Source organism: Cryptomeria japonica, chromosome 4, assembly GCF_030272615.1.
Source record: "Cryptomeria japonica chromosome 4, Sugi_1.0, whole genome shotgun sequence".
NCBI lineage: Eukaryota > Viridiplantae > Streptophyta > Pinopsida > Cupressales > Cupressaceae > Cryptomeria > Cryptomeria japonica.
The window spans coordinates 241594430-241616435 of record NC_081408.1 but is presented as its reverse complement, the minus strand read 5'-3'; the positions used below and the strand labels follow the sequence as shown (position 1 = coordinate 241616435).

At 38.1% G+C, this 22006-nt stretch overlaps 1 protein-coding gene across 1 annotated transcript in view; it reads right to left on the bottom strand.

Moving 5' to 3' along the window:
- Positions 1 to 273: 273 nt before the first annotated feature.
- The window catches only part of LOC131065509 (phosphatase IMPL1, chloroplastic), a 177356-nt gene continuing 155623 nt past the window's right edge, over positions 274 to 22006 (bottom strand). The window contains exons 9-10 of the mRNA XM_059219071.1: positions 1159 to 1260; positions 274 to 646 (exon numbers count right to left, since the gene is read on the bottom strand). Coding sequence (XP_059075054.1) covers positions 548 to 646; positions 1159 to 1260 — 201 coding nt within the window. The 3' untranslated portion in view covers positions 274 to 547. The remainder of the gene's footprint in view (positions 647 to 1158; positions 1261 to 22006) is intronic.

The following is a 22006-nucleotide window of genomic DNA, read 5'->3' as shown; positions in this document are numbered from 1 at the left end:
GGCTAAACAAAGGCTCTATTTTATCTTTTAATTTTCTATGGACTGATCTCCCTTCGAATCTATTTTGTCATGTTCCCTTTATCTTTATAAGTGAAATATAGAACTTAACAGACATTGATAACATAAGCATCATCTTGAATTAAATTATTAATATTTTTCAGCTTGCAAAACTTCTTATGATTTAGCGTTCTAAAATATCATCAGTACAAGTAAACAGTCAAAACTTCCGAATATTCAAAGTATAAGCTAAGTGAGTTATGCCTTGCAAAACTGTTGAAATTTAAATAAAAATGGATTATAGAGGGAAGTGCCGGCCAATTTATAAAAACCGGCACCCTCAGGTATCAAGTATACAAAATGTTGAAAACTGGCAAATGTTAATGACATGTGATGATGAATAAACTCAGATACTTGACTCACGGATCTTAATGAAAAAGTAACACTATAAATTAATGGAAAGGATACTCCAAATACACAGCGTAATGAATGGAAATTCATTATGACATAACACAATGACCAAAAACTGTCATATAAGCCAAATCGTTTCCTAAACATCTGATTTATAGTTTTCAGGCTTGAACCATTGGGACACATCCATCCCATTCTGTATAAGCTTCTTCGTTGGTGGGGCAATCTTCTCTAGTAGCTGCATAACAATAGAAAACGATAGCAAATCCTCAGAAACAAACACCAATGATCCCTGTAATGTTGTACGAGAAATTCCATATATATTTAACTTCAAGATTATGCGAGCATTTTAATAGCGTAGGAATTATTAGAAATCGGGTTTTCTAAATGTCCAAAGAAGACATTACAAGTTAAATGACAATGCAATGAATAAGCATGATGACCCTTACAGCTCCTAATTCTTTGGTAAAGAGTAGCACAGAATATATCCCACTGACAAACCATATCACATGATAAAATAAGAGTCCCCAACAAGATTCATCAAAAGATAAAATGAATAGATATTGTAGATATTGGAATCTAGGAATACTTAATTTAGGTAGCGCCCAGCATTGCATACTACCAACATTGACATAAGATGCAAACCTTGAATAGAACACATTTATAATTTTACCGTGTTTTTTATTATGTATCAAAGGCTTCTAATGCATGAAAAGGTGACAGCCTGAAAAACCAAATTTGAGATCTTACTTTTTCATGAAGTGTCCCATTAGATACAAGGAGTGAACGGTCAAATACACAGAAGTCACTACCATCCATGCATGTTACAGTTCCACCTGCTTCTTCAACCATCTACGCAAAAGCCCTCCATTATTAGTAAAATAAATCTATTCGATTGAGATGTCTTATAAACGAAATGATTGCAAATAATTCCAATCTACACACGTAACAGCCTGGAAACAGAAAGGGAAAAAGCTGCACAAATAATAAAGTTAAATCCCCAAACTTTGTCTCAACACCATGAAGTCATGAAGCCAAAATTCAAATAATAGGCAAATTTCCTTACTATAGAATCTCATTAGAAATATGTCTACTTAATTAAATGAATACTTAGTATTTATTTGATTATTTAACTATCAATCAGCAATTAATTAAATTAATATTTAATTGATTCATCTTAAACCTCTTCTCTTATTAATTAAATAAATTATTCAATTGATTTAATTTAATTCATTAAATCATATTCTGACAATTAATTAAATAAATAAAGCATATTTGTTTAAATAACCCCTCTCCACATTTAGATAAATCAACATTTATTTTAAATCCCTAAAACCCTCCCACTTGCATTCTCCTACAAATGCAAGTTGCATAATTTTAGTTGAAATAAATGAATTTTATTTTAATTAAAATCCCCTTTTATCCTCACCCACTTGCTCACTAACTTCATTTTAAATTCTTCTAACTCCCTTCTAGATTCTTCTAACCCCTTCTAATTAGCTTAATCCCCCTCCTAATCATTTGCACATTCCTTAAGAAAAAGGTCACTTCTCAAAACATGCAAAGTCTTCACAAACCATTAAAGGCTTTGTGTCTCCGACAATTTACCCTCCAAAGTCTTCAATAACCATTAAAGGCTCTTACATGACCATAAATGGTTAACTCAAACTTAACCTTTGGTTAGAGACTTTCTCTCTAACTCAACTATCCTTTAACTCATGGGTCTCTTCAAGCATTCATTGCTTTGACCATGGTTGGTTATCTCTTTTACTCTTGCACAAGAGTTTATCCTTTGGATAATAGGTTTATCCAATAACCCAACCCACATGAGGTTACCCTCATGTCTCCTCAGGGATTAAATGCTCCTTCTCTCTCCTCTCAAGCCATTTCATGTTGACACTTGTCATCATAGGATTGGGTTGCAAGCCATCACATGGATCCTAAGCCCATCAATATTGACCCTTCACAAGCCCACTCAATCTTAGCCATTCAATCAACATTTTTTCTTATAAAAGGACCTCATTCTCCAAGCAAAAAAGACAATTGGAGAGCATTAGAGCATTGTTATTATAATGAAATTCACATAGGCATTAGGAGCTTTCTCATAGCAACCCTTTTACACTTGCATAAGCATTTTTTATTTTATTTACAACCATCTTGAATTTTCATATGACATCCATGGATAGTGCTAAAAGCTGAGAGCTACACTCATTTGAGATTTGGAGAGGAGAGGAACAAGGAAGAGCCAATATCATCAAGCATAGGGGGGAGTATTAGAGTTGTCTAGTTCTTTATTTTCCTATTTGCTTTGTTACTAATCTTTCTTGATATGCTTTTGAAATGGATTCATTTTCATGTTATGCTTATGGTTAAAAGTTTACTAACATGATTTCCTTGTGATTGTCAACTAATCCTGTTTTCATAGCATCACTACCAAAAGATGAAGCACTTTTATTGTCTTTATTTCAATTTTCTAGGAACTTTACAAATAACTTATTACCTATATATATATGTTCAGATTTCTTAAAAAATAACTTGTTTTTAGTTGAGGTTCGTAGCAACATGTTACTATGCTTATAATATATGGCATGATATATTGCATCAGCCAAAAATGTTTACTGTCATTCCCACATGCAAACTTAAGTGCAGCTTGTCCTACGGTAGTCTGTCGTGGGTTGATTTAACTGCACATGCTTGAGGTATTGTGTTGGGCTTCTTTTGGTGTCTCATACATGTTATCTGTCACCATGCCCCCACCCATCTCTGCCATGCACAAGTTCTCTTTGTGCCCAAACCTGCCTTATTTTTCACACATCCTCACCAGATGTTGTCTTCTCTTGCTCTGCATCCTGTTGCTCATGCACACACTGCAATAGTCAGCCAATGTCAGATGTCAAGAAATTGGTCATTGCATCAAAAAGCTTCTATCAGACAGTAGCAATAAGATATTCAGATGGTGTGTCAATTTTGAAGTTGGGAGAATGTCAGTTTCAAATTTATTAAATGGCTGATTGTTCGTGTCAAATGGCACCTTGCTGGTCGAGCTAACTTCTGAGCATGCATTTATTTCAGTGACATACGTCTATCCTAGGTGGCAGTGCATATGGCATGCACTATAAAATGATAAGTGTTGGTCATTTGAATGAGCTTGGCTAAGTTAGTGGTAGGGTTTTAGCATTTAGCTAAAGTTTTAGGCTAAGTTACCGATTCAGGTGCGAGTACGGGTACAGATAAATGTATGGATTCATGTGTATGGCAATTTTTTTTCCTTGGGTATGGGTACGGGTATGGGTACGTCTGTACATACATACATATATATATATATATATATATATACATACATATATATATATATATATATATATATATATATATATATATATATATATGTTCAAGCATTATAGACTATATCATTGTATAACTACAAGAAAAGTGATACTCATAAATCCATAATTGCCAATAAATATCAAAAAATAGAATATTTTGATATCTCATTCATAATTTGCAAAAATGAAAATACTCAAGTTTCAAAATGTCATTGCACAATGAAAATTCAAATTATAATTGATTTTAATATTCATGTTCTTCAATAGAAGAGTCAAGGTCAATATCAACCAAAGTTCCCAGACTCGGACTAGGCTCGTGACTCGGCTCTGACTTGGCAAAATAAGAAAACCCTTGAAATTTAGAGATTTTTAACGATTTAAAACTTGTTTCATACACCCATTATTGAATTAAGTTTAAAGACACTATAACATCATCAAATAGAAGCTAATTTGATCACATACATAAACATACATCCATCACATGCGTAGAAATGTAAATTGTAGCTGAAGGAATTAGAAAACATAGATATATAGAGTTATAAATGTTGTCCAATGTATATAAAATCCATGACTTCAAATGTTCCCAAACATATATGTAACTGTAAAGTGTAAACAAAAACAAGTCTATGGCTCAGGCTTAGGCTCAGGCTCAGCCTCGTCTATCTGCCTCCTAGAAAGGCGTCTAAGGTAGGTCCTAGATGACCGAGTAGCCATAGTCTCTGCCTGTGATGTGCCAGTCTGAGTAGCCATAGGTGTTGTGCTTGATCGTGCTCTATCCTCCTCTGTCATAGCCACAGCCTCAGCCTCTCTATCTGCCTGGTCAACCCACTCAAGGTCCTCATCAGTGAAGACTGGATCGATGGACTCAATGAGCCAATCGGACTCGGGGTCGACTTCCTCTATAGTGATCGGAGAGGAGTCAGCGTCCAAAATCTGTCTGGTCCTAAGACGGAGGTTGTAATGAACAAAGACTAGATCATTCAACCTCTCCACAGACAATCTATTTCGCCTCTTCGAGTGGATGTGCTCGAACATGCTCCAATTGCGCTCACATTCAGAAGCACTGCATGGCTGGCTCAATATGCGGATGGCAATTTTTTGAAGGTTTGGGGTTGAAGGCCCAAACATTTGCCACCATTTATCTGAGATAAGGAAAAGAAAAAAGCATTAGTCTCATTTCCAACTTTAAAGGTAGATTATAAAATGAAAAAATTAAAATGCATGTCATAAACTGTAGAATTTTCTACTTGGCTGCAATTTTGTCCAACCCTCTTTGCACAATTGGCTGGCAAAGATCGCCCCTACTGCATTATTAAATGCATCCATCTCGAGCTGTGTAGCTGTGGTATCAGTGCCCATCCGTTGTACTACTAAATATAGCCCGCTAAGAACCTCCTCATCCACTTTGAAATCAGCACGGAAACGAAATGATGGTTATAAGAAAGGAAAATGGCAAAAAAATTCATTAAAAAATGTTATGTTTTTTGTTTTTTTTACTGCACTTTTTTAAGTGATGTCGGCTGGGTCACGATCCTCGGACTCAGCGAGTCAAGGAGTGACTCGCTGACTCGGCAAGTCAGGCGAGTCATGCCCCCTGACCCATCCGAGCTCGGGTCAGGGTCACCGTGACCCGGCATGGGTCACTCGGCCCGCTAACTCGCGTGACTCGCCGCGAGTCACGGAACTTTGATATCAACATTTGGTTCAATTTCATTTGAACCACAATCAATTGGATTGCCACTAACACTAGCTGTGTCAAGTGTAGAAGCTGGTTTAATTTCATTTTTCAAACATTTGACAGAATGCCAAATCATTAAAAACACAAGGAAAGTGATTTCATAAAACATAAGCAAACAACTACTACGTATGCATAATGTAAATATTGTTGATAAAATGTTTACTAACCTTGTGTTCATATGTATAGCTCGCAAAAGCAACTGAAATGATATTTAATTGCTTGCCTGCTGGCGTATTCTAATAAAAAATGCTGTCACAAAGTTGTGGGAGTGAAACTGAGGTTTTAGTTTATGAAACTATGCTTGGGTACGACCCTTGGTACTTCCTGGATGCCTGGGTTCTCTATGGGTTCTTCACAGAAGGACCCATAGAGAACCCAAGTACCCAGGAAGAATCCAAGACGTACCTAGGAAGAACCTGAACTGTACCAGCCCGAACAGTACCAGTACCAAGACTCGAGCTAAACTAGAAGAATCTGATAACTTAGGTTTTAGGCTTGATTGTAGTTGCAAAGTCTCCACAAATATATTTAGTGTTGGGTACTATTGTGCGTTATGCACACCCACCCTGCTTCACAGGGGACCCCCATTTTAGTTGCAGTCTGCCCGAGCCGGTGAGAGAGTCATGGAAAGTTCAAACTTTTTTCTTTTGATTACCCTATCAAAATGATGAAATCCCTTCTGCCATCGAGCCTCCAATGACCGATTTTTTAAGTTTGGGCTTTCAAAAGCCAGTGAAAGGCCGAGTTAAAACCCTCAGTAAGCCTCAAAGGACCGAAACGAGCTTGAGTTTGCAAAATTGATTCAAAAGCCGAAAAAGTTAAAAGCTTTCAAATCTTGCAGAAACGCCTCATAAGTCGAAGAACTCAGAGGAAATCAAAATCACGCAAAACACTTCATTGAGCCGAAATTGTAAAGAGTTGCGCAAAAGGAGCTAACAAACCGAAAATGATAAATAGACCTAAATCGCGCCAAGAGGCTATAAAGGCCGAAAATAAGAAAGATCTCCAAATTCGTAGACATCTCACAAAACCGGCTAAAAGGCCGAAAAGAGAACAAAGATCGAAGCTCGCAAAGTCTTCATCCAAGCTGAAAATGACTAATAAAATCAAATTCGCACAAACTTGGCTTGGAAGCCGAAGTTGAACAAAAAGGTGCAAGCTCACAAAACATATTCATAAGCCGAAAAGGGAGAAAGGGGTAAATTCGCGCAAAACAAATTAAAGGGCCGAAAATATTCAAACAAAATCATGCATTTCTTCCCTTGAATGCCCGAGTTTCGTGAAACACAAAATCGCGTGGTTTGGTCAAAATGGCCGAGATACATATTTTGCGAAAATGGAAGCCTAGGTAAAACCATGCATTCTGCTTAAACGTTTCGAATTTGTAAGAATGGGGGTGTATAAATAAGTTCGGCTATTTTATATTTTCTGAGAAGTTTAGAAAGTTCGCTCAAAATCTCCGATAAACCCGAAAATGTGAGAGGAGTGACAGCGAGTTGGCAAAGTTCAGCATTTTCCATTACTTTGCAAAAGTAAAATCGCACCTTTTCTTCTAAGTGCCCGAATTTCATGTTAAACAAAGAGGGCAATTTTAATTAAAACGTAAAATCACACCTTTTGGCTAAATTTGCCTGAAGTTACTAAGGCAAAAAGAGCATGTGAAATATTAGAAGTTAAAATCGAAGTTTGAAGGAAAAAGTGTGAGATTCATAAAGCCAGTATTCAAAACAAAATCTCGCCAAAGCTCAAATCACCCGAAACAACAAAAGGTGAGTACAACTTAAAAGTTTAAAATCTCTCAAAAGTCATAAATTGCCCGAAATTTTAAGTAAAGAGCATTTTATCACTTAAAGAAATATCTCGCAAAAGGGTGAAATCGGCCGAAATTTGGTTAGAGGCGTCCGAAAAGCTAAACCAAAAAAATCTCGCATTCCACATGTTTGACCCGAAATTCTAAATGGATGTCACTTAAAGCTTAAGACATCAAAATCGCATCCTACCAGAGGAAAATTAAAGTCGCCATGCAGACCTTAAAGCCCGACATCACCTAAAAATTTAATATTTGGTAAATTAATTCATTTAATTTTTCAAAAAAGATTGATGCGGATTGAAATTTATTGTTTGCAGATCGACGATGTCAGCAAAAGCTAAAGTGACAACCTGAAGCGCAAATCAAGGACATGTTTGCTATCAAAGCCGAAAGCGAGAGTGCAAATGCAGCGCGCAAGAATCAAAACGACAAAGCACGGAAAAGCCACCACTGTACGACGAGTTGAAGTCCACCAGCCAGACCGAAGACAATGAACACAGAATGCTACCAAATGTGCATTCCTAGAAGGATACACAGCTAGATTTAATTCCAGAAATTCAGTTTTGAAAACTGAAATTGTTTATTATAAAGAACTGCCTGTGGGTCCCGTTCAAGATATTTTGAAACAAAAGAAACAAGTCAGTTGTGGATAAGTTTTGTCTAACTACCAAATTGACTAAATTAAAGTCAAATAGTGGTAGGTAGTTGAGATCAAAGATATAAATATCTTAACCGACAATAAATCTTTTGGCCGAAATTTTATTTAAAATCGGAAATTGGAAAAAAATGGGGAAAAAATCAGCAATAAATCGGCAAAATTATCGAACATTTGAAAATATATAATTTCTTAAATTTAATTTTTTTAAATATTAATATTATATTCACAAAATAATCAAAATAGTTTAGAATTAATAAATAGATTTAAATTTGTTCAAATAAAAACATATAAATTAGTATAAATTAAAATATAATTTAATACAACATACATAAAATATACCATATATTTAATAAAATTGAGTACATAATTTATTAATTAAATTATATTAGAATTTAAATATATATGATATTATCTTTATTGATTAAAAATATTAAAATTCACATTAATATTTTAGACAAATAATATTAGACTAATAAATTAGAAGTATTTAACTTTAAATATAATTGTATTAAATATTAAAATAATAAAATTTAATTCTAATAATCATAAATTAATAATAATAATAAACTATCACTCTATGTATTGTTTCAAAGTAATGTATAGTTTCCAAGTAATGTATTGTTTCAAAGTAATGTATAGTAATGTATATTTCGAAACAATATAAGTCTCATAAATTAATAATAAAACCCTATTGCTTAATGTACAGTTTCCAAGTTATGTTGAGTGAATGTTTCAATTCAATCTCTTGACGCGAATCGTTGTAGAGTGCTTAGAAAACTCTCCAATATTATTTCAAATGGTTGGAAATGTCCGTCTGCTGCCATATTTTAAATGCTGCCATATTTTAAATGATTCAGAATTGAAACCGTCGATAAAGTTGGAGCCCTAAAAAGGCAATTTTAAATGCTTCAGAATGACGCGATTTTTAATTTTGAAATCCCGATTTTGTTTGCCAAAACCTTGCGATTTTTAGGGTAAAATCGGGCACGATTTTAACACCGATTAAATCGGCCGGCTATTTGCCTTGCAATAAATTGCGATCTGGCCGATTTTTACCCGATATTTTCATCCTTGGTTGAGATAGTGGTTGGGTAGATAACTGAGAATTGAGTTGGCATGGGTTAAAGCTACCAGTTTCTGGAAGGCAGATCAAGGCCCTTGGATGCAATCAATCCTGGCCATCGGTTCAAATTGTAAAATCTATAAAAGGCAATGGCCTTTCTTTTGTAAAGGGTTAGATTTTTAGGTAGTTAGATTGTAAGATTCTAGTTAGATTCTGGTTAGAGTTTTTGTAGACAGCTAGAATAGGTTAGATTGTTAGAAGGTTAGAATTTAGTAGTAAAGGAATAGAGTAAAAATGTTCTAGAAATTGTTGTAATGGCAGCTGAAGCAAATATATGAACAATTATGGTGTTTGTTGTCTTTGTTTTCTTCTGTTTACATGGTTTCCTCCAACTAATTAATTTTAGAGTTCAATGATTTTAATGACAAAATGTGGGGGGTATTTGATGCATTTCTAGTTCATACCATTGGTGGCCTGTTGATTGTAGGCCACCATGCATGGTTAGTCTAAACCTTACTGTGCTTAGTTCAACTGCAGATGTTCGTCTTAGGTTGCGCCAGAATTGGGTGCCTAAATGAGTGTCTCCGGTCTGAAAATCCTTCATCACTTAGAGATTGCACTGTTCTTGTCTAGTTGTGAGGGGGTCTCTGGCAAAACATGAATCTGTTTATGGAAATCTGTCTATCCGCTATACTAGTCATTCTTATTGCTATCCTTAGGATCCCTAAACCCTTCTCCTTTGCTTTTATTTCCAAGTTCGAGAATCAGATACAGACCAACCTGTTGGAAAACGTAAGTCCCCTTGTGCTCCCAGCAAAACACATCGACCGTTAAGTTATCCTACAATCAAGAACTGATATATGGAACCTTGAGGTTGTCCCCTTTGATCGATTAAAAACAGTATTAGGGCTTCCTTATACAAGAGGATAGGATACTCGACGAGTAAATTCTATTCTGCGTTGGCCAGATAGAGTCGTAGCGATACACGAATTTAGACACGTCAACAGGTAGCATAACATTACTAGGTTTCACATATTGCTAGCAATTTGTATTCTTTCACTTTTTTTGGCAATTTCATTTGGTTTCCATTGTTTTCTTCCTTGTTTTGCTTCTGGTGTGTGCTCTTTGTACCTGTTTGACAGTTCTTCGTTCCACCCTCAACCAATCACTACATCAATTTGTATTTTGTGATCATAGCTTAGTGTTCTAAGTCTGAGAGACCAAATCATAAGAGTTCCCTTAACTAAGCTTTTGTGCAAAGTGTTGTCACATTGCGTGTGAACAAGTTAAGATGGCTCATAGGGTAGGAAGAAGAGGTGCAATAAACCCACAAGCGACCCATGTTGTAGATCCAGTTGATGTGTTGGGAGCCATTCAAACTTGGTTTGAGGCCATTGAAACAACAGAATGAAGAGGTCCCATGGAGGATATTGTTTACTCTCAAAAGGAATGTTCTTAATTTACACAAAGTAAACAAAGTACAAAAATAGAAACATACCATAGATGATACCAATCAACAATATTAAACACAACACATGGCAAAAAGATTTATGCTTTTATTATCAAGTGTAATGTATACAATCATCAATCCATATATTCCCCATTCCCTAATACAACAAAAGTATATATAATGCCTTGCGATTGGTTAAGACTGCCAACCATTGGCAACTACCACCCTCGGGAATAATTCAATTACACTGCCAATTATACTAAGAAAACAAAACATTATTTATTTATTTGAGGCAGTTTTGTCAACTACATCGACCCCCCCCCCAAAAAAAGAAGTCGTCTTCTAGACAACGAAAACAAAATGGGGCTAAATACAACAAGGTCACTAAGGAGGAGGGTGAGAAGATGATCTTTTGAAGTGGTTGGAGACGTCAAGAGCTGCTGCCGCAGGTAATGCACTTGATCTGTCCATAGCCCCAAGTCTCGCTCAAGCTAACGCTCCTGTGTTGTCTTCACCATGTACATAGCTTCCCTGGCATCCTGCTCTTTATGCTCTAGCTGCTCAATTACTGCTACGAGACATGCCTCCAACTCCGCTAGTTTAGTATCCTACCCTACCACGGTTATTCGCTGATGCTCTAGCTCCTCCTCCAGGGCCACTCTCCACTCTCTTTGTGGTGGTGAGTCTATTCTATTGTGCCAACTCCTCTTGCATGGTTGCTACCTCCACTATTGCGGCCACTCTCCCTACCTCGGCCTTTCTCACCAAGTGTTACTCTTTGCAACCGATAAAATGTCCCTGAATGAACTTTCCATACTATGCAAGGTGGATAATATACTACCCTGACCCTCCTCTGGCTGTGCCTGACACCACGTCTCAACCATCTCCGGTGTCTCAGTGGTTGGCCACCCTCACTTTGTGAAATTCTATGCATACTCCTCACCATAGTTGGACTACTCGCGACTCGGCTCGACTCGCCAAGCCCTTGGGAAAAAAACTCGGGAAAAACTCAGCGAAAAACTCGGCAACTTAAAAACACGCTTATATTTAATAAAAAATGCATTTTTTTTGCAAAATTTAATGAGAAGATGCATCCAATGAGTCAATAACTGATAACGCAAAAGAAACAAGCTGATTCTAGATATATTTAAATGCAAAGTGTCTACAAAATCGCATCCTCATGAGGAATGCTGATGGCTAGAAGCCTGGAAGCAAAATAGTAAATAGTTTTTCTAAAACCAAAAGTAAATACAGCATTACAAATTACAATTACAACTTCCTCTTCCCAGCTCTAGCAAAAACTAGGGGAGAGGTAAAACTAGAGGGTCTAGTCATACAAGTCTACAGTGGGCGTGACTGTGCCTCCTCGCTCGGTATGGCTGGCTCATCCTCCATCCTAGATGAAGCTATGTCTCCATTTGCTTGTGGCATTGGCAATGACTCCTCTCCCTCATCCTCTTCCTCCTCAATGTCATCCAGCGTGAAACCAAATCTACCCCCCTCCTCCTCCATAGCCTGCCTCTCCAAATCAATGATGTCATCCTCGAAAAACAATGGAGGCTGCTCCTGTGATGTCCAATCACTGTAAGGATCTATATCATCCAAGTCAAGTGGACCACCTGCTACTTCCTCTACCTTCCTTACGTGCAATCAAAGATTATATTGCACAAAGACAAGGTCATTGGGGCGTTTTTGAGCTAACTTGCTCCTCTTCTTCGTGTCGATGGCTTCAAACAAGCTCTAATTGCACTCACAACTGGATGAACTACAAGATTGACATAAGATTCTCAGGGCAAATTTTTTGAGATTGGGTTATTTCCACCCCAACTTTGCCACCAAGAATCCGCAAATTAAAATTAGGTTGAGAGTAGCACCCCTCGCTGGGGTCTGAGGGTGAGAAAAAGAGGGGTAGAGAGATAGGTCTAGATCTTGGGGGAGAGAGGAGAGAGTGAGATGGAGTGTGGTAGAGAGGGGGATAGAATAAGAGTGATAGGGAGATAGATAGGTCTAAAATTTGAGGCAGATAAAGTGAGTGAGAGAATGTTGATAGGAGCATAATGATTAGTGAAATTTGACTGTCTGAAAATTTAAAAGATCTTCTAAAACCTAGAATTTGCATTATAACTCCTAGAGATCTGAAACCACTCTCAAACATCCTGCCAATATATACATGAAATATAACTTAAAGTATAAGAAAAGTAAAAGACATATTGAAATGCCACCGACTTGAATAAACAAAAACAGATAATTTTTTGACATGTTTGGGCCTCTTTTTTTAGTCTAACCAAGTTTTTGCAAAAAACATGGCGATTACTCGGCGAGTTTTTGCTGCGAGTTAAAGTGGTCCATCTATGCTCCTCACAACCACTCCTCATGAAGGTAAGAAGCCTATCAACCTCTGGTACAAGGCCAATGTCAACCTGTCTCGCCAGCTTCGCCACCCCTCAGGTGACCGAATTGTTGTCCACCAACTCTATCAACTATATCCATATGGACCCAAGAGCAACCTAGGGGTCAGGTTTTGAAACCTGAATATAGCTCTCCTGAATCTCCCTTCTACTAGACTCATTGGTCACCATCCCAATTTGTAGGGTGGTCTCACCATGATGCGCACTCTCAATCTCTATTACCTCTTTCTCAACTACATGATGAGTTCCTTCTTCTTCCCTGTTGTGCCCCACTGCCCGCTCAGCGTGAGGTTTGTAATGTCCCCTTCTCAGTGATGTGCATTTCGTCATCCATTGGCCTATTCCAGAGACCCGTAGGCAATTTGGAAAGGAGAATTAGAGTTTCCAACTTCTATGGAGTTCTGCATGAGCTTTTTAGGGTTTGTCAAGAGGGAATTATTCAGTTTTGCTTATGGTTGCCTTCTGGGTTTTCCATGAACTCCAGGGTGGCATAACATGCATGTGATTCTTTGGTGAAGTGAGAACTTACTATTTTTAGTTAGGGTTTGGTTGTTTGGATGATGCAGTTCTACTGAGCTTTCCAAGCTCTTTCTCTGAGTGCGAAAATCATGTTTTTCGGAGCGGTATTTCTAAACTTACTATTTTTAGTAAGTGGCTGTGTTGAGCATTTCTATTTTTAGTAGTCTTGGACAGGGTCCCGATTCAACACAATTCAGTGGTCTTCATCGCACAACTTCATCCTTGATTTTCGTGTTGATCAGTATTGGAGTTGTACGTTATTTAATTCTTATTTTAAGGTTTAATATTTAATTATTTTTATTACTAATTATTTATATTGTGGGCGACTTAAGGTAAAATATTTATCTGTCATCTATATTGTTATTTTTCCTAAGTCAGTGGCATAAAAAAGGAAGCATATTTCATGTACTAACTTCATTTTATATGTTGCAGGTCTTCACCAAGGAAAAATATCGAATTACTTGCCTAAGAAGGGGATGCCAAAAACATGAGGCGAGATGGAGTAAAAGGTAATTTGATTTTGGGGGGAATTTCGATGAAGTTGAATTTGAATTTGGAGAGGGAAGTGTTATAAATAAGAGCCTTGGGCTCTCATTTTGAGCATCTTATGAATTGCATCGTTATGCTACCGGTTTGGGTATTGAAATCTGAGCTTCGAAGTGTGGCTTCCTAGCTAAGTTTCAGTTTCGTACTTGGGAGATAGCACCTAGCTGTGTTTCTTGTATTTCCAGAGCTATTAGAGAATGTTTTGCAGATTGTGGAGTGATTTTGTGTGGTTTTGGAGTGTTTTCTTGCTACTGGTCACGGAGTTGCTGAAACTGAATTTCATTCATACCTCCTGGCCGAGTGAATCAATCATTTTGGGTATTGGCTCTATCAAATCGTGTACAAAGACGATATTGTCTACAAATTTATAGCTGCTGGTTTGGAGAGATGGAATCACCTAGCTGGTCATACCATTCTAGAGGTGCATTGGGATGCGTGCTTCTGTTTTGAGGCGACTAGATTGCAGTTTTTGTGTTCTAGAATCATCGTCCAGGTTATATCTTCCATTTGCATTTGATTTGGTGTGTTTCAATCTTCGTTTGAGTGAGTTATGATCATTTTGGTGTTGTCGGTTGAGATTAGTTGTGTGTGTATTGACTTCAGATTTTCAGTTCAGCAGTAGTGGCTTATTTGAGTTATTTTGATGGTTGTTATTCGCTGTAATCTGTATTGGATACTATCTCTAATCTTCTCCTTCTATCTTGTAAGGTTAAGTAGTAGTACTACTAACCATTTTTGGAGTGTTGCTTGCCCACTACATAAGTGGAAGAGGCTGGCTTAGCCGCCTTCTTGCTCTGTAATTCGGTTATGAAGTTTTGTCCTCCCACTGAGTAAGTGGTTGAGTGATTTTATGTTTGTAATGGTCCTACCGCTGAATAAGCGGTCGAGTTGAGCTTTTGTTGTGATTCAGTCCTCCCGTTGTAACATTGCGGTTGAGTGATTTGTGTCTTGGTGTGTTGTTCTCTTGGTTGGTTTACCGCCAAGTTTCTTGTTTACCCACTGGTTAAGCGGAAGGGGCTGGCTTGCCGCCCATTTTTGTATTCAGCTTTCAGTTGGTTTATGGTGCTAACGATCCCCGGAACATCGTATGCTCTCACCCTCCCAGATTGGGCTCTCGGTGAACAAAAGGTGGAAGGGTTCCTTCTAGTTATTCTGGATTATTTCTCTAACCTTAATGGGTTACTGTGTTTGCTTTGTAAATCTTATTGCAAAATCAAAACAAAAATTATTGGGAATACTAGAGAGTTCCATCTCCGTAGGCATATGCTCTATCCTTCCTACCTCCTCCCATTGTGACTCATCTATTGTGCTAACTTCATTTTTTATGTTGCAAGTCTTCACCAAGGAAAAATATCGAATTGCTTGCCTAAGAAGGGGACACCAAACACAGGAGGCGAGATGGAGTAAAAGGTAATTTGATTTTGGGGGGAATTTCGATGAAGTTGAATTTGGAGAGGGAAGTGTTATAAATAAGAACCTTGGGCTCTCATTTTGAGCATCTTATGAATTGCATCGTTATGCTGCCGGTTTGGGTATTGAAATCTAAGCTTCGAAGTGTGGCTTACTAGCTAAGTCTCAGTTTCGTACTTGGGAGATAGTACCTAGTCGTGTTTCTTGTATTTCCAGAGCTGTTAGAGAGTGTTTTGCAGATTGTGGAGTGATTTTGTGTGGTTTTGGAGTGTTTTCTTGCTTCTAGTCGCAAAGATGCTGAAACTGAATTTCATTCATACCTCCTAGCCGAGTGACCCAATCATTTTGGGTATTGGCTCTATCAAATCGTGGTATATAGGCGATATTGTCTACAATTTTATACCTGCTGGTTTGGAGAGATGGAATTTTAAGATCAAATCGTACCACCTAGCCGGTTGTGACATTCCAAAGGTGCATTAAGATGCGTGTTGCTGTTTTGAAGCGACTAGATTGCAGTTTTTGTGTTCTAGAATCATCGTCCAGGTTATATCTTCCATTTACATTTGATTTGGTCTTTTTCTGTATTCTTTTGAGTGAGTTATGATCATTTTGGTGTTGCTAGTTGAAATTAGTTATGTGTGTATTGACTTCAGATTTTCAGTTCAGCAGTAGTGGCTTATTTGAGTTATTTTGATGGTTGTTACTCGCTGTAATCTGTATTGGATACCATCTCTAATCTTCTCCTTCTATCTTGTAAGGTTAAGTAGTAGTACTACTAACCATTTTTGGAGTGTTGCTTGCCCACTGCATAAGTGGAAAAGGCTGGCTTAGCCGCCTTCTTGCTCTGTAATTCAGTTATGAAGTTTTGTCCTCCCATTGAGTAAGTGGTTGAGTGATTTTATGTTTGTAATGGTCCTGCCGCTGAATAAGCGGTCGAGTTGAGCTTTTGTTGTGATTCAGTCCTCCCATTGTAACATTGCGGTTGAGTGATTTGTGTCTTGGTGTGTTGTTCTCTTGGTTGGTTTACCGCCAAGTTTCTTGTTTACCCGCTTGTTAAGCAGAAGGGGCTGGCTTGCCGCCCATTTTTGTATTCAGCTTTCAGTTGGTTTATGGTGCTAACGATCCCTGGAACACCGTATGCTCTCACCCTCCCAGATTGGGCTCTCGGTGAACAAAAGGTGGAAGGGTTCCTTCCAGTTATTCTGGATTATTCCTCTAACCTTAATGGGTTACTGAGCTTGCTTTGTAAATCTTATTGCAAAATCAAAAAAAAAATTATTGGTAATACTACAGGGTTCCATCTCCGTAGGCATATGCTCTATCCTTCCTACCTCCTCCCGCTGAGACTCATCTATTGTGCTAACTTCATTTTTTATGTTGCAAGTCTTCACCAAGGAAAAATATCGTATTACATGGCTAAGAAGGGGACGCCAAACACATGAGGCGAGATGGAGTAAAAGGTAATTTGATTTTGGGGGAAATTTCGATGAAGTTGAATTTGAATTTGGAGAGGGAAGTGTTATAAATAAGAGCCTTGGGCTCTCATTTTGAGCATCTTATGAATTGCATCGTTATGCTGCCGGTTTGGGTATTGAAATCTGAGCTTCGAAGTGTGGCTTCCTAGCTAAGTCTCAGTTTCGTACTTGGGAGATAGTACCTAGCTGTGTTTCTTGTATTTCCAGAGCTGTTAGAGAGTGTTTTGCAAATTGTGGAGTGATTTTGTGTGGTTTTGGAGTGTTTTCCTGCTGCTGGTCACGGAGTTGCTGAAACTGAATTTTATTCATACCTCCTAGCCGAGTGAACCAATCATTTTGGGTATTGGCTCTATCAAATCGTGGTACATAGGCGATATTGTCTACAATTTTATACCTGCTGGTTTGGAGAGATGGAATTTTAAGATCAAATCGTACCACCTAGCTGGTTGTACCATTCCAAAGGTGCATTGAGATGCGTGTTGCTGTTTTGAGGCGACTAGATTGCAGTTTTTGTGTTCTAGAATTATCGTCCAGGTTATATCTTCCATTTACATTTGATTTGGAGTTTTTCAGTCTTCGTTTGAGTGAGTTATGATCATTTTGGTGTTGCCGGTTGGGATTAGTTATGTGTGTATTGACTTCAGATTTTCAGTTCAGCAGTAGTGGCTTATTTGAGTTATTTTGATGGTTGTTATTCGCTGTAATATGTATTGGATACCATCTCTAATCTTCTCCTTCTATCTTGTAAGGTTAAGTAGTAGTACTACTAACCATTTTTGGAGTGTTGCTTGCCCACTGCATAAGTGGAAGAAGTTGGCTTAGCCGCCTTCTTGCTCTGTAATTCAGTTATGAAGTTTTGTCCTCCCACTGAGTAAGTGGTTGAGTGATTTTATGTTTGTAATGGTCCTCCCACTGAATAAGCGGTCGAGTTGAGCTTTTGTTGTGATTCAGTCCTCCCGCTGAAACATTGCGGTTGAGTGATTTGTGTCTTGGTGTTTTGTTCTCTTGGCTGCTTTACTGCCAAGTTTCTTGTTTACCCGCTGGTTAAGCAGAAGGGGCTGGCTTGCCGCCCATTTTTGTATTCAGATTTCAGTTGGTTTATGGTGCTAACGATCCGTGGAACACCGTATGCTCTCACCCTCCTAGATTGGGCTCTCGGTGAACAAAAGGTGGAAGGGTTCCTTTCAGTTATTCTGGATTATTTCTCTAACCTTAATGGGTTACTGTGTTTTCTTTGTAAATCTTATTGCAAAATTAAAAAAAAAATTATTGGGAATACTACAGGGTTCCATCTTCGTAGGCATATGCTCTATCCTTCCTACCTCCTCCCGCTATGACTCATCTATTGTCTAGAAGTGAGTACCTTCTATCTTGCTTAGTGAAGGTGGTGGAGGTCCTTTCAGTGCCACGTTAAATCTACTTAGCCAGCTGTTGAGCGATGCATCTACCGCTTGCGGCCCTCTGGCTGGCATAGCAACTGGCCTACCATCATCTAGTTCAGTATCCCTAGTAGGAGCTATAGACACAAAATATGTGGTGGAGGTGCCTTTTCATTAAGAAAAACCGATAACTATCGGTTTATATAAATGTTGATACATAAAGAATAATAACCGATCCCAATCGGTTTATGTCTAATGCTGCTTCAATCATAATCATAAGAGATATACTAGTCAAAGTTCAAATCTATACGAGCAGATGAATTTGTGTTTATAAAGGTGATAAAATTTGGAATTGTTAAACCTTTAGGGAATTTTTGAATCTCTCGAATGGTCATTACAATATCCACTTCATCCTGAAAACCTGAGGATTCATAGTTGTAATCTGAACCAGTAAAATTTCCACCACTATCCTCTACTCCTTCAAAAGCACTGTTTCGATTTCTGATTGGGGATATTTGGATATCCTTGAATATTGGTTCCTCCCCTGTAGGGTCTAAACCTCTTCCCGTCTTTTCTCAGTTGCCCATAGATTGCATTTGTTCTAAATATGCTTCAATTTCCTGGTTGGGTCGAACTATGTTGTCCTCCATTAAGATCGTTGCATTGGGTGAGAGATTGGTTAAAGTTGTCCCCTGTTTTGTAATCTGATCATTTATCATGCACATTAGGGAGTCTGATGTGTTCTCCTCTTGTAGTGGGGCCTTGTTTTCCCGAGGGTGATGTTTGCTGCCCTCCTCTCTTGAGGTCATCTCCCTCCACCCGCCTTCCTGAGAGTCCATCTCTACCAAACTTCCTTCCCTCCCAGTGTTTAGGAGGAAGCATTCCTCCCTGCCTTTCTCTGAGACCTTTTTCCTGTTAATAAGAGCAACGGATTGAGCCTCTGCCATAAAAGTCTCATCAATGATAGATTTTTGATACTCTATGTTGTCCATCTGTGCCCCTCTTCCACCAAATCCATAATATTTTCCAGTTGAGTTTATCTCCCAATCTTTTTCTATCCACTGACTTTCACCATGAAAACCTTTTGTCAATCTAATAATCTCCTTTTCCAGATGTTGTTGCATGTTCTCTTTTCCTTTTGTGTATAGATTGCAAAAACCCGGAGGGTGCATTTTGTTATGGCATTTCGCACAAGATTCCATTTCTTCCTCTAGCTCTAACTTTTGTTTCCGTATTCTCATCCCTGTTTTAATCTCAAGTGTGTCTGGCAGGTTATGAACTGTCTGCCAATTTACACATAATCTGGAAATCATGCTGAAATCTAAAGGGTCAACAAGCTCTTCCGATTTTACGAATTACCCCAAATGGTTGCCTATTTGTTTCAGGGTTTCCACATCCTTATACTCTTGTGGTAGCCCCGGAAGCTTAATCCAAATGAGGGTTTTCTCTATTGTGGCTTCAAAGGGATTAAAGTTTGGGGACCAGACTGAGATGTTTAAACCTTTTCCTTCAATGAAAAAGGGGCCATTGTCTAAAATCCAGTCTCTGTCCTGAGCTAATGGGCTGACTACTAAATAATATCCATTGCCCAATGTTCTTAAGTCCATGCCTTCCCCCCAGTTCTGATCACACCAGTTCCTAAATTTGGAAAAAGCCGGCCATTTCCCAGCCCATTTAACAAAAAGGCCTTTATTTTTAAGGAAATCTAGAGATTCTTTCTAGGCCTCATTTGAAAGTTCAAATGTCATAACTCTATTTATTTCAGCATTAGGGTTTACCTTTAGGGTCTTTGCCACTTCTATGGAAATCTTTGGCCGCCAAAACTTCTCCTGCACCAATCTGAAATCTACCTTTGGTCAGGTTCCAAGATCACGATATCCGCGGAAGGAACTTGCCTTTTGTCTCCACGGTGAATTGGGGTCCATTTCTTGCCTTCGGTTCCAAGGCACGACATTCCCCGGAGCCTTCCATGCCCAAGAGCCTGGTCGTTGGGATTGTCGGCCAGATGCCTTCCATCTGTGGCCGTGGCTTCTCTTAAAAGGCCATCTCCTCTCTGCATCTTTTCTGTAAGTAAAACCCTCATGCCGCCGAAAGCCCGTGAACCTACTCCGCTCCGCCATTTTTTACCAATCTATATATATTGCATCTATGTACTAGTTATCATTAAGATCATCACTTTTAAAGGACAATTAATCTTTTATTATTATTATTAAAATACTATCTACCACTCCACTATGAACTTAAAGAAAGAAATCAACGAGATCAAGACAAATTCTTATAGTCTCTCGAGTTATTGCGACAAATCTTAACTTAAGTTTAATGTGATTCAAGTCAAAACAATCACCCCATATCTTAAGCTGATTACTAGCTAGTTTACTCAACCTTTGGTTTTGATGTCAACTGCAACCATGTCAGAAACATTATCATATTTTCAGACGTGAGTAATGCCTATAATCCTTGCACATTACTGGCTATAGCTAAATAAAACCTTTAAAATACAGCATTATTATTGTAACCCAATCCATGATACAATTTTCTTCAAAAACTCTTTTTACATTCCTAAACACCAATTCAGATTAATGCAATAGCCAGGCTTACCTTTTGGGAATTGTAGCATACTCATGGCATTTACTCAAAACTAATTTATACAATGTACCATTGTGTCTTGAGTACTTCCAGCAAATTCCTCTATGATAAGTTGCATATTACCATCTTTACAATACATATTTGAACAAGTATTCATTAAATATTTTTCACATTATGTACTTGAGCAGCTTACTTTATGTACGCTTACTTGATATATCCATGACAGAGACAGAAATTTGCATGAGTTGATTTGTTATTGAGGCTACTTCTCATAGGCAAATGATATTAAAAATCCTAGATTTTTTAATCGCTGTTGAAATTTTAATAATTTATAAAAAATCACAAACAAAACAATGGCAGGCCAGTAACATTGTTCATACTCCCAATAGATCGTGTAATAGAAGCAGCTTTGGCTTCTTCCCTGAGCTGTGAATAGCTTACCTTGGAAGTTGATTCTTCTATCATTATATCCTTTGCTTGAATAAGCTGGATTGCCCAAAACGGAAATGTGAGTTTGTTAGATAAAGCTGTCATCATATAAATCCTTTAATAATATTCTTTCTTCATTGCTTCTGGAAATGCAACAGGTTTGCAAATCTTTTAGCCAATCAGGTTGCTCATCTAACCTCATGCTCAGCGTTGGTGAGAGACACTCACCAAGGAGTGTTGCTGGCATCATGCACTGGTTGGGGGGGCAGAGGGGGGGCTCAACAAGAATAGGCTGGTCGATTGACAGGTTTCCATCTCTCTCCCTTCCTTCTGCCTTAGTCACTCATTCTGCAATCCCCAGCCCTGCTCAAAAGAATTGTGAGGGCCCAGTCGATAAAGTAATCTTCCATTCTCCTTGAACTGGTCCTTGGGACCCCTGGACTGCTTACCTTGTGTGTATTATTAGTTGGAGGTGTTTGTTTTGTTTGGAGAAATTAGGATTATTTTTCGCCAGTATTTTTTTGAAAGAATAAACATTATGTAATGAAATAATCCTTTCCAGCTATTTATGAAATTTTAATGACCAGTCTTTTGCCATTTTTGGTCATACTTTTGCTTGTTTGATGTTGTATCTCTTTTCATGCAAGGCTTGTGGTACAAGCAAATATAGAGGGATTTCAACTTGGCTTTCCAAGTTTTTTTATTTGCCTGGGTGCCTCTCTATTTTCCGCATCTTTCTTGGGTGTGGGTATGGTTTTGTTTGTCTATGATTTACTCCTATGTCAAAAAGGTTGTGTTTGT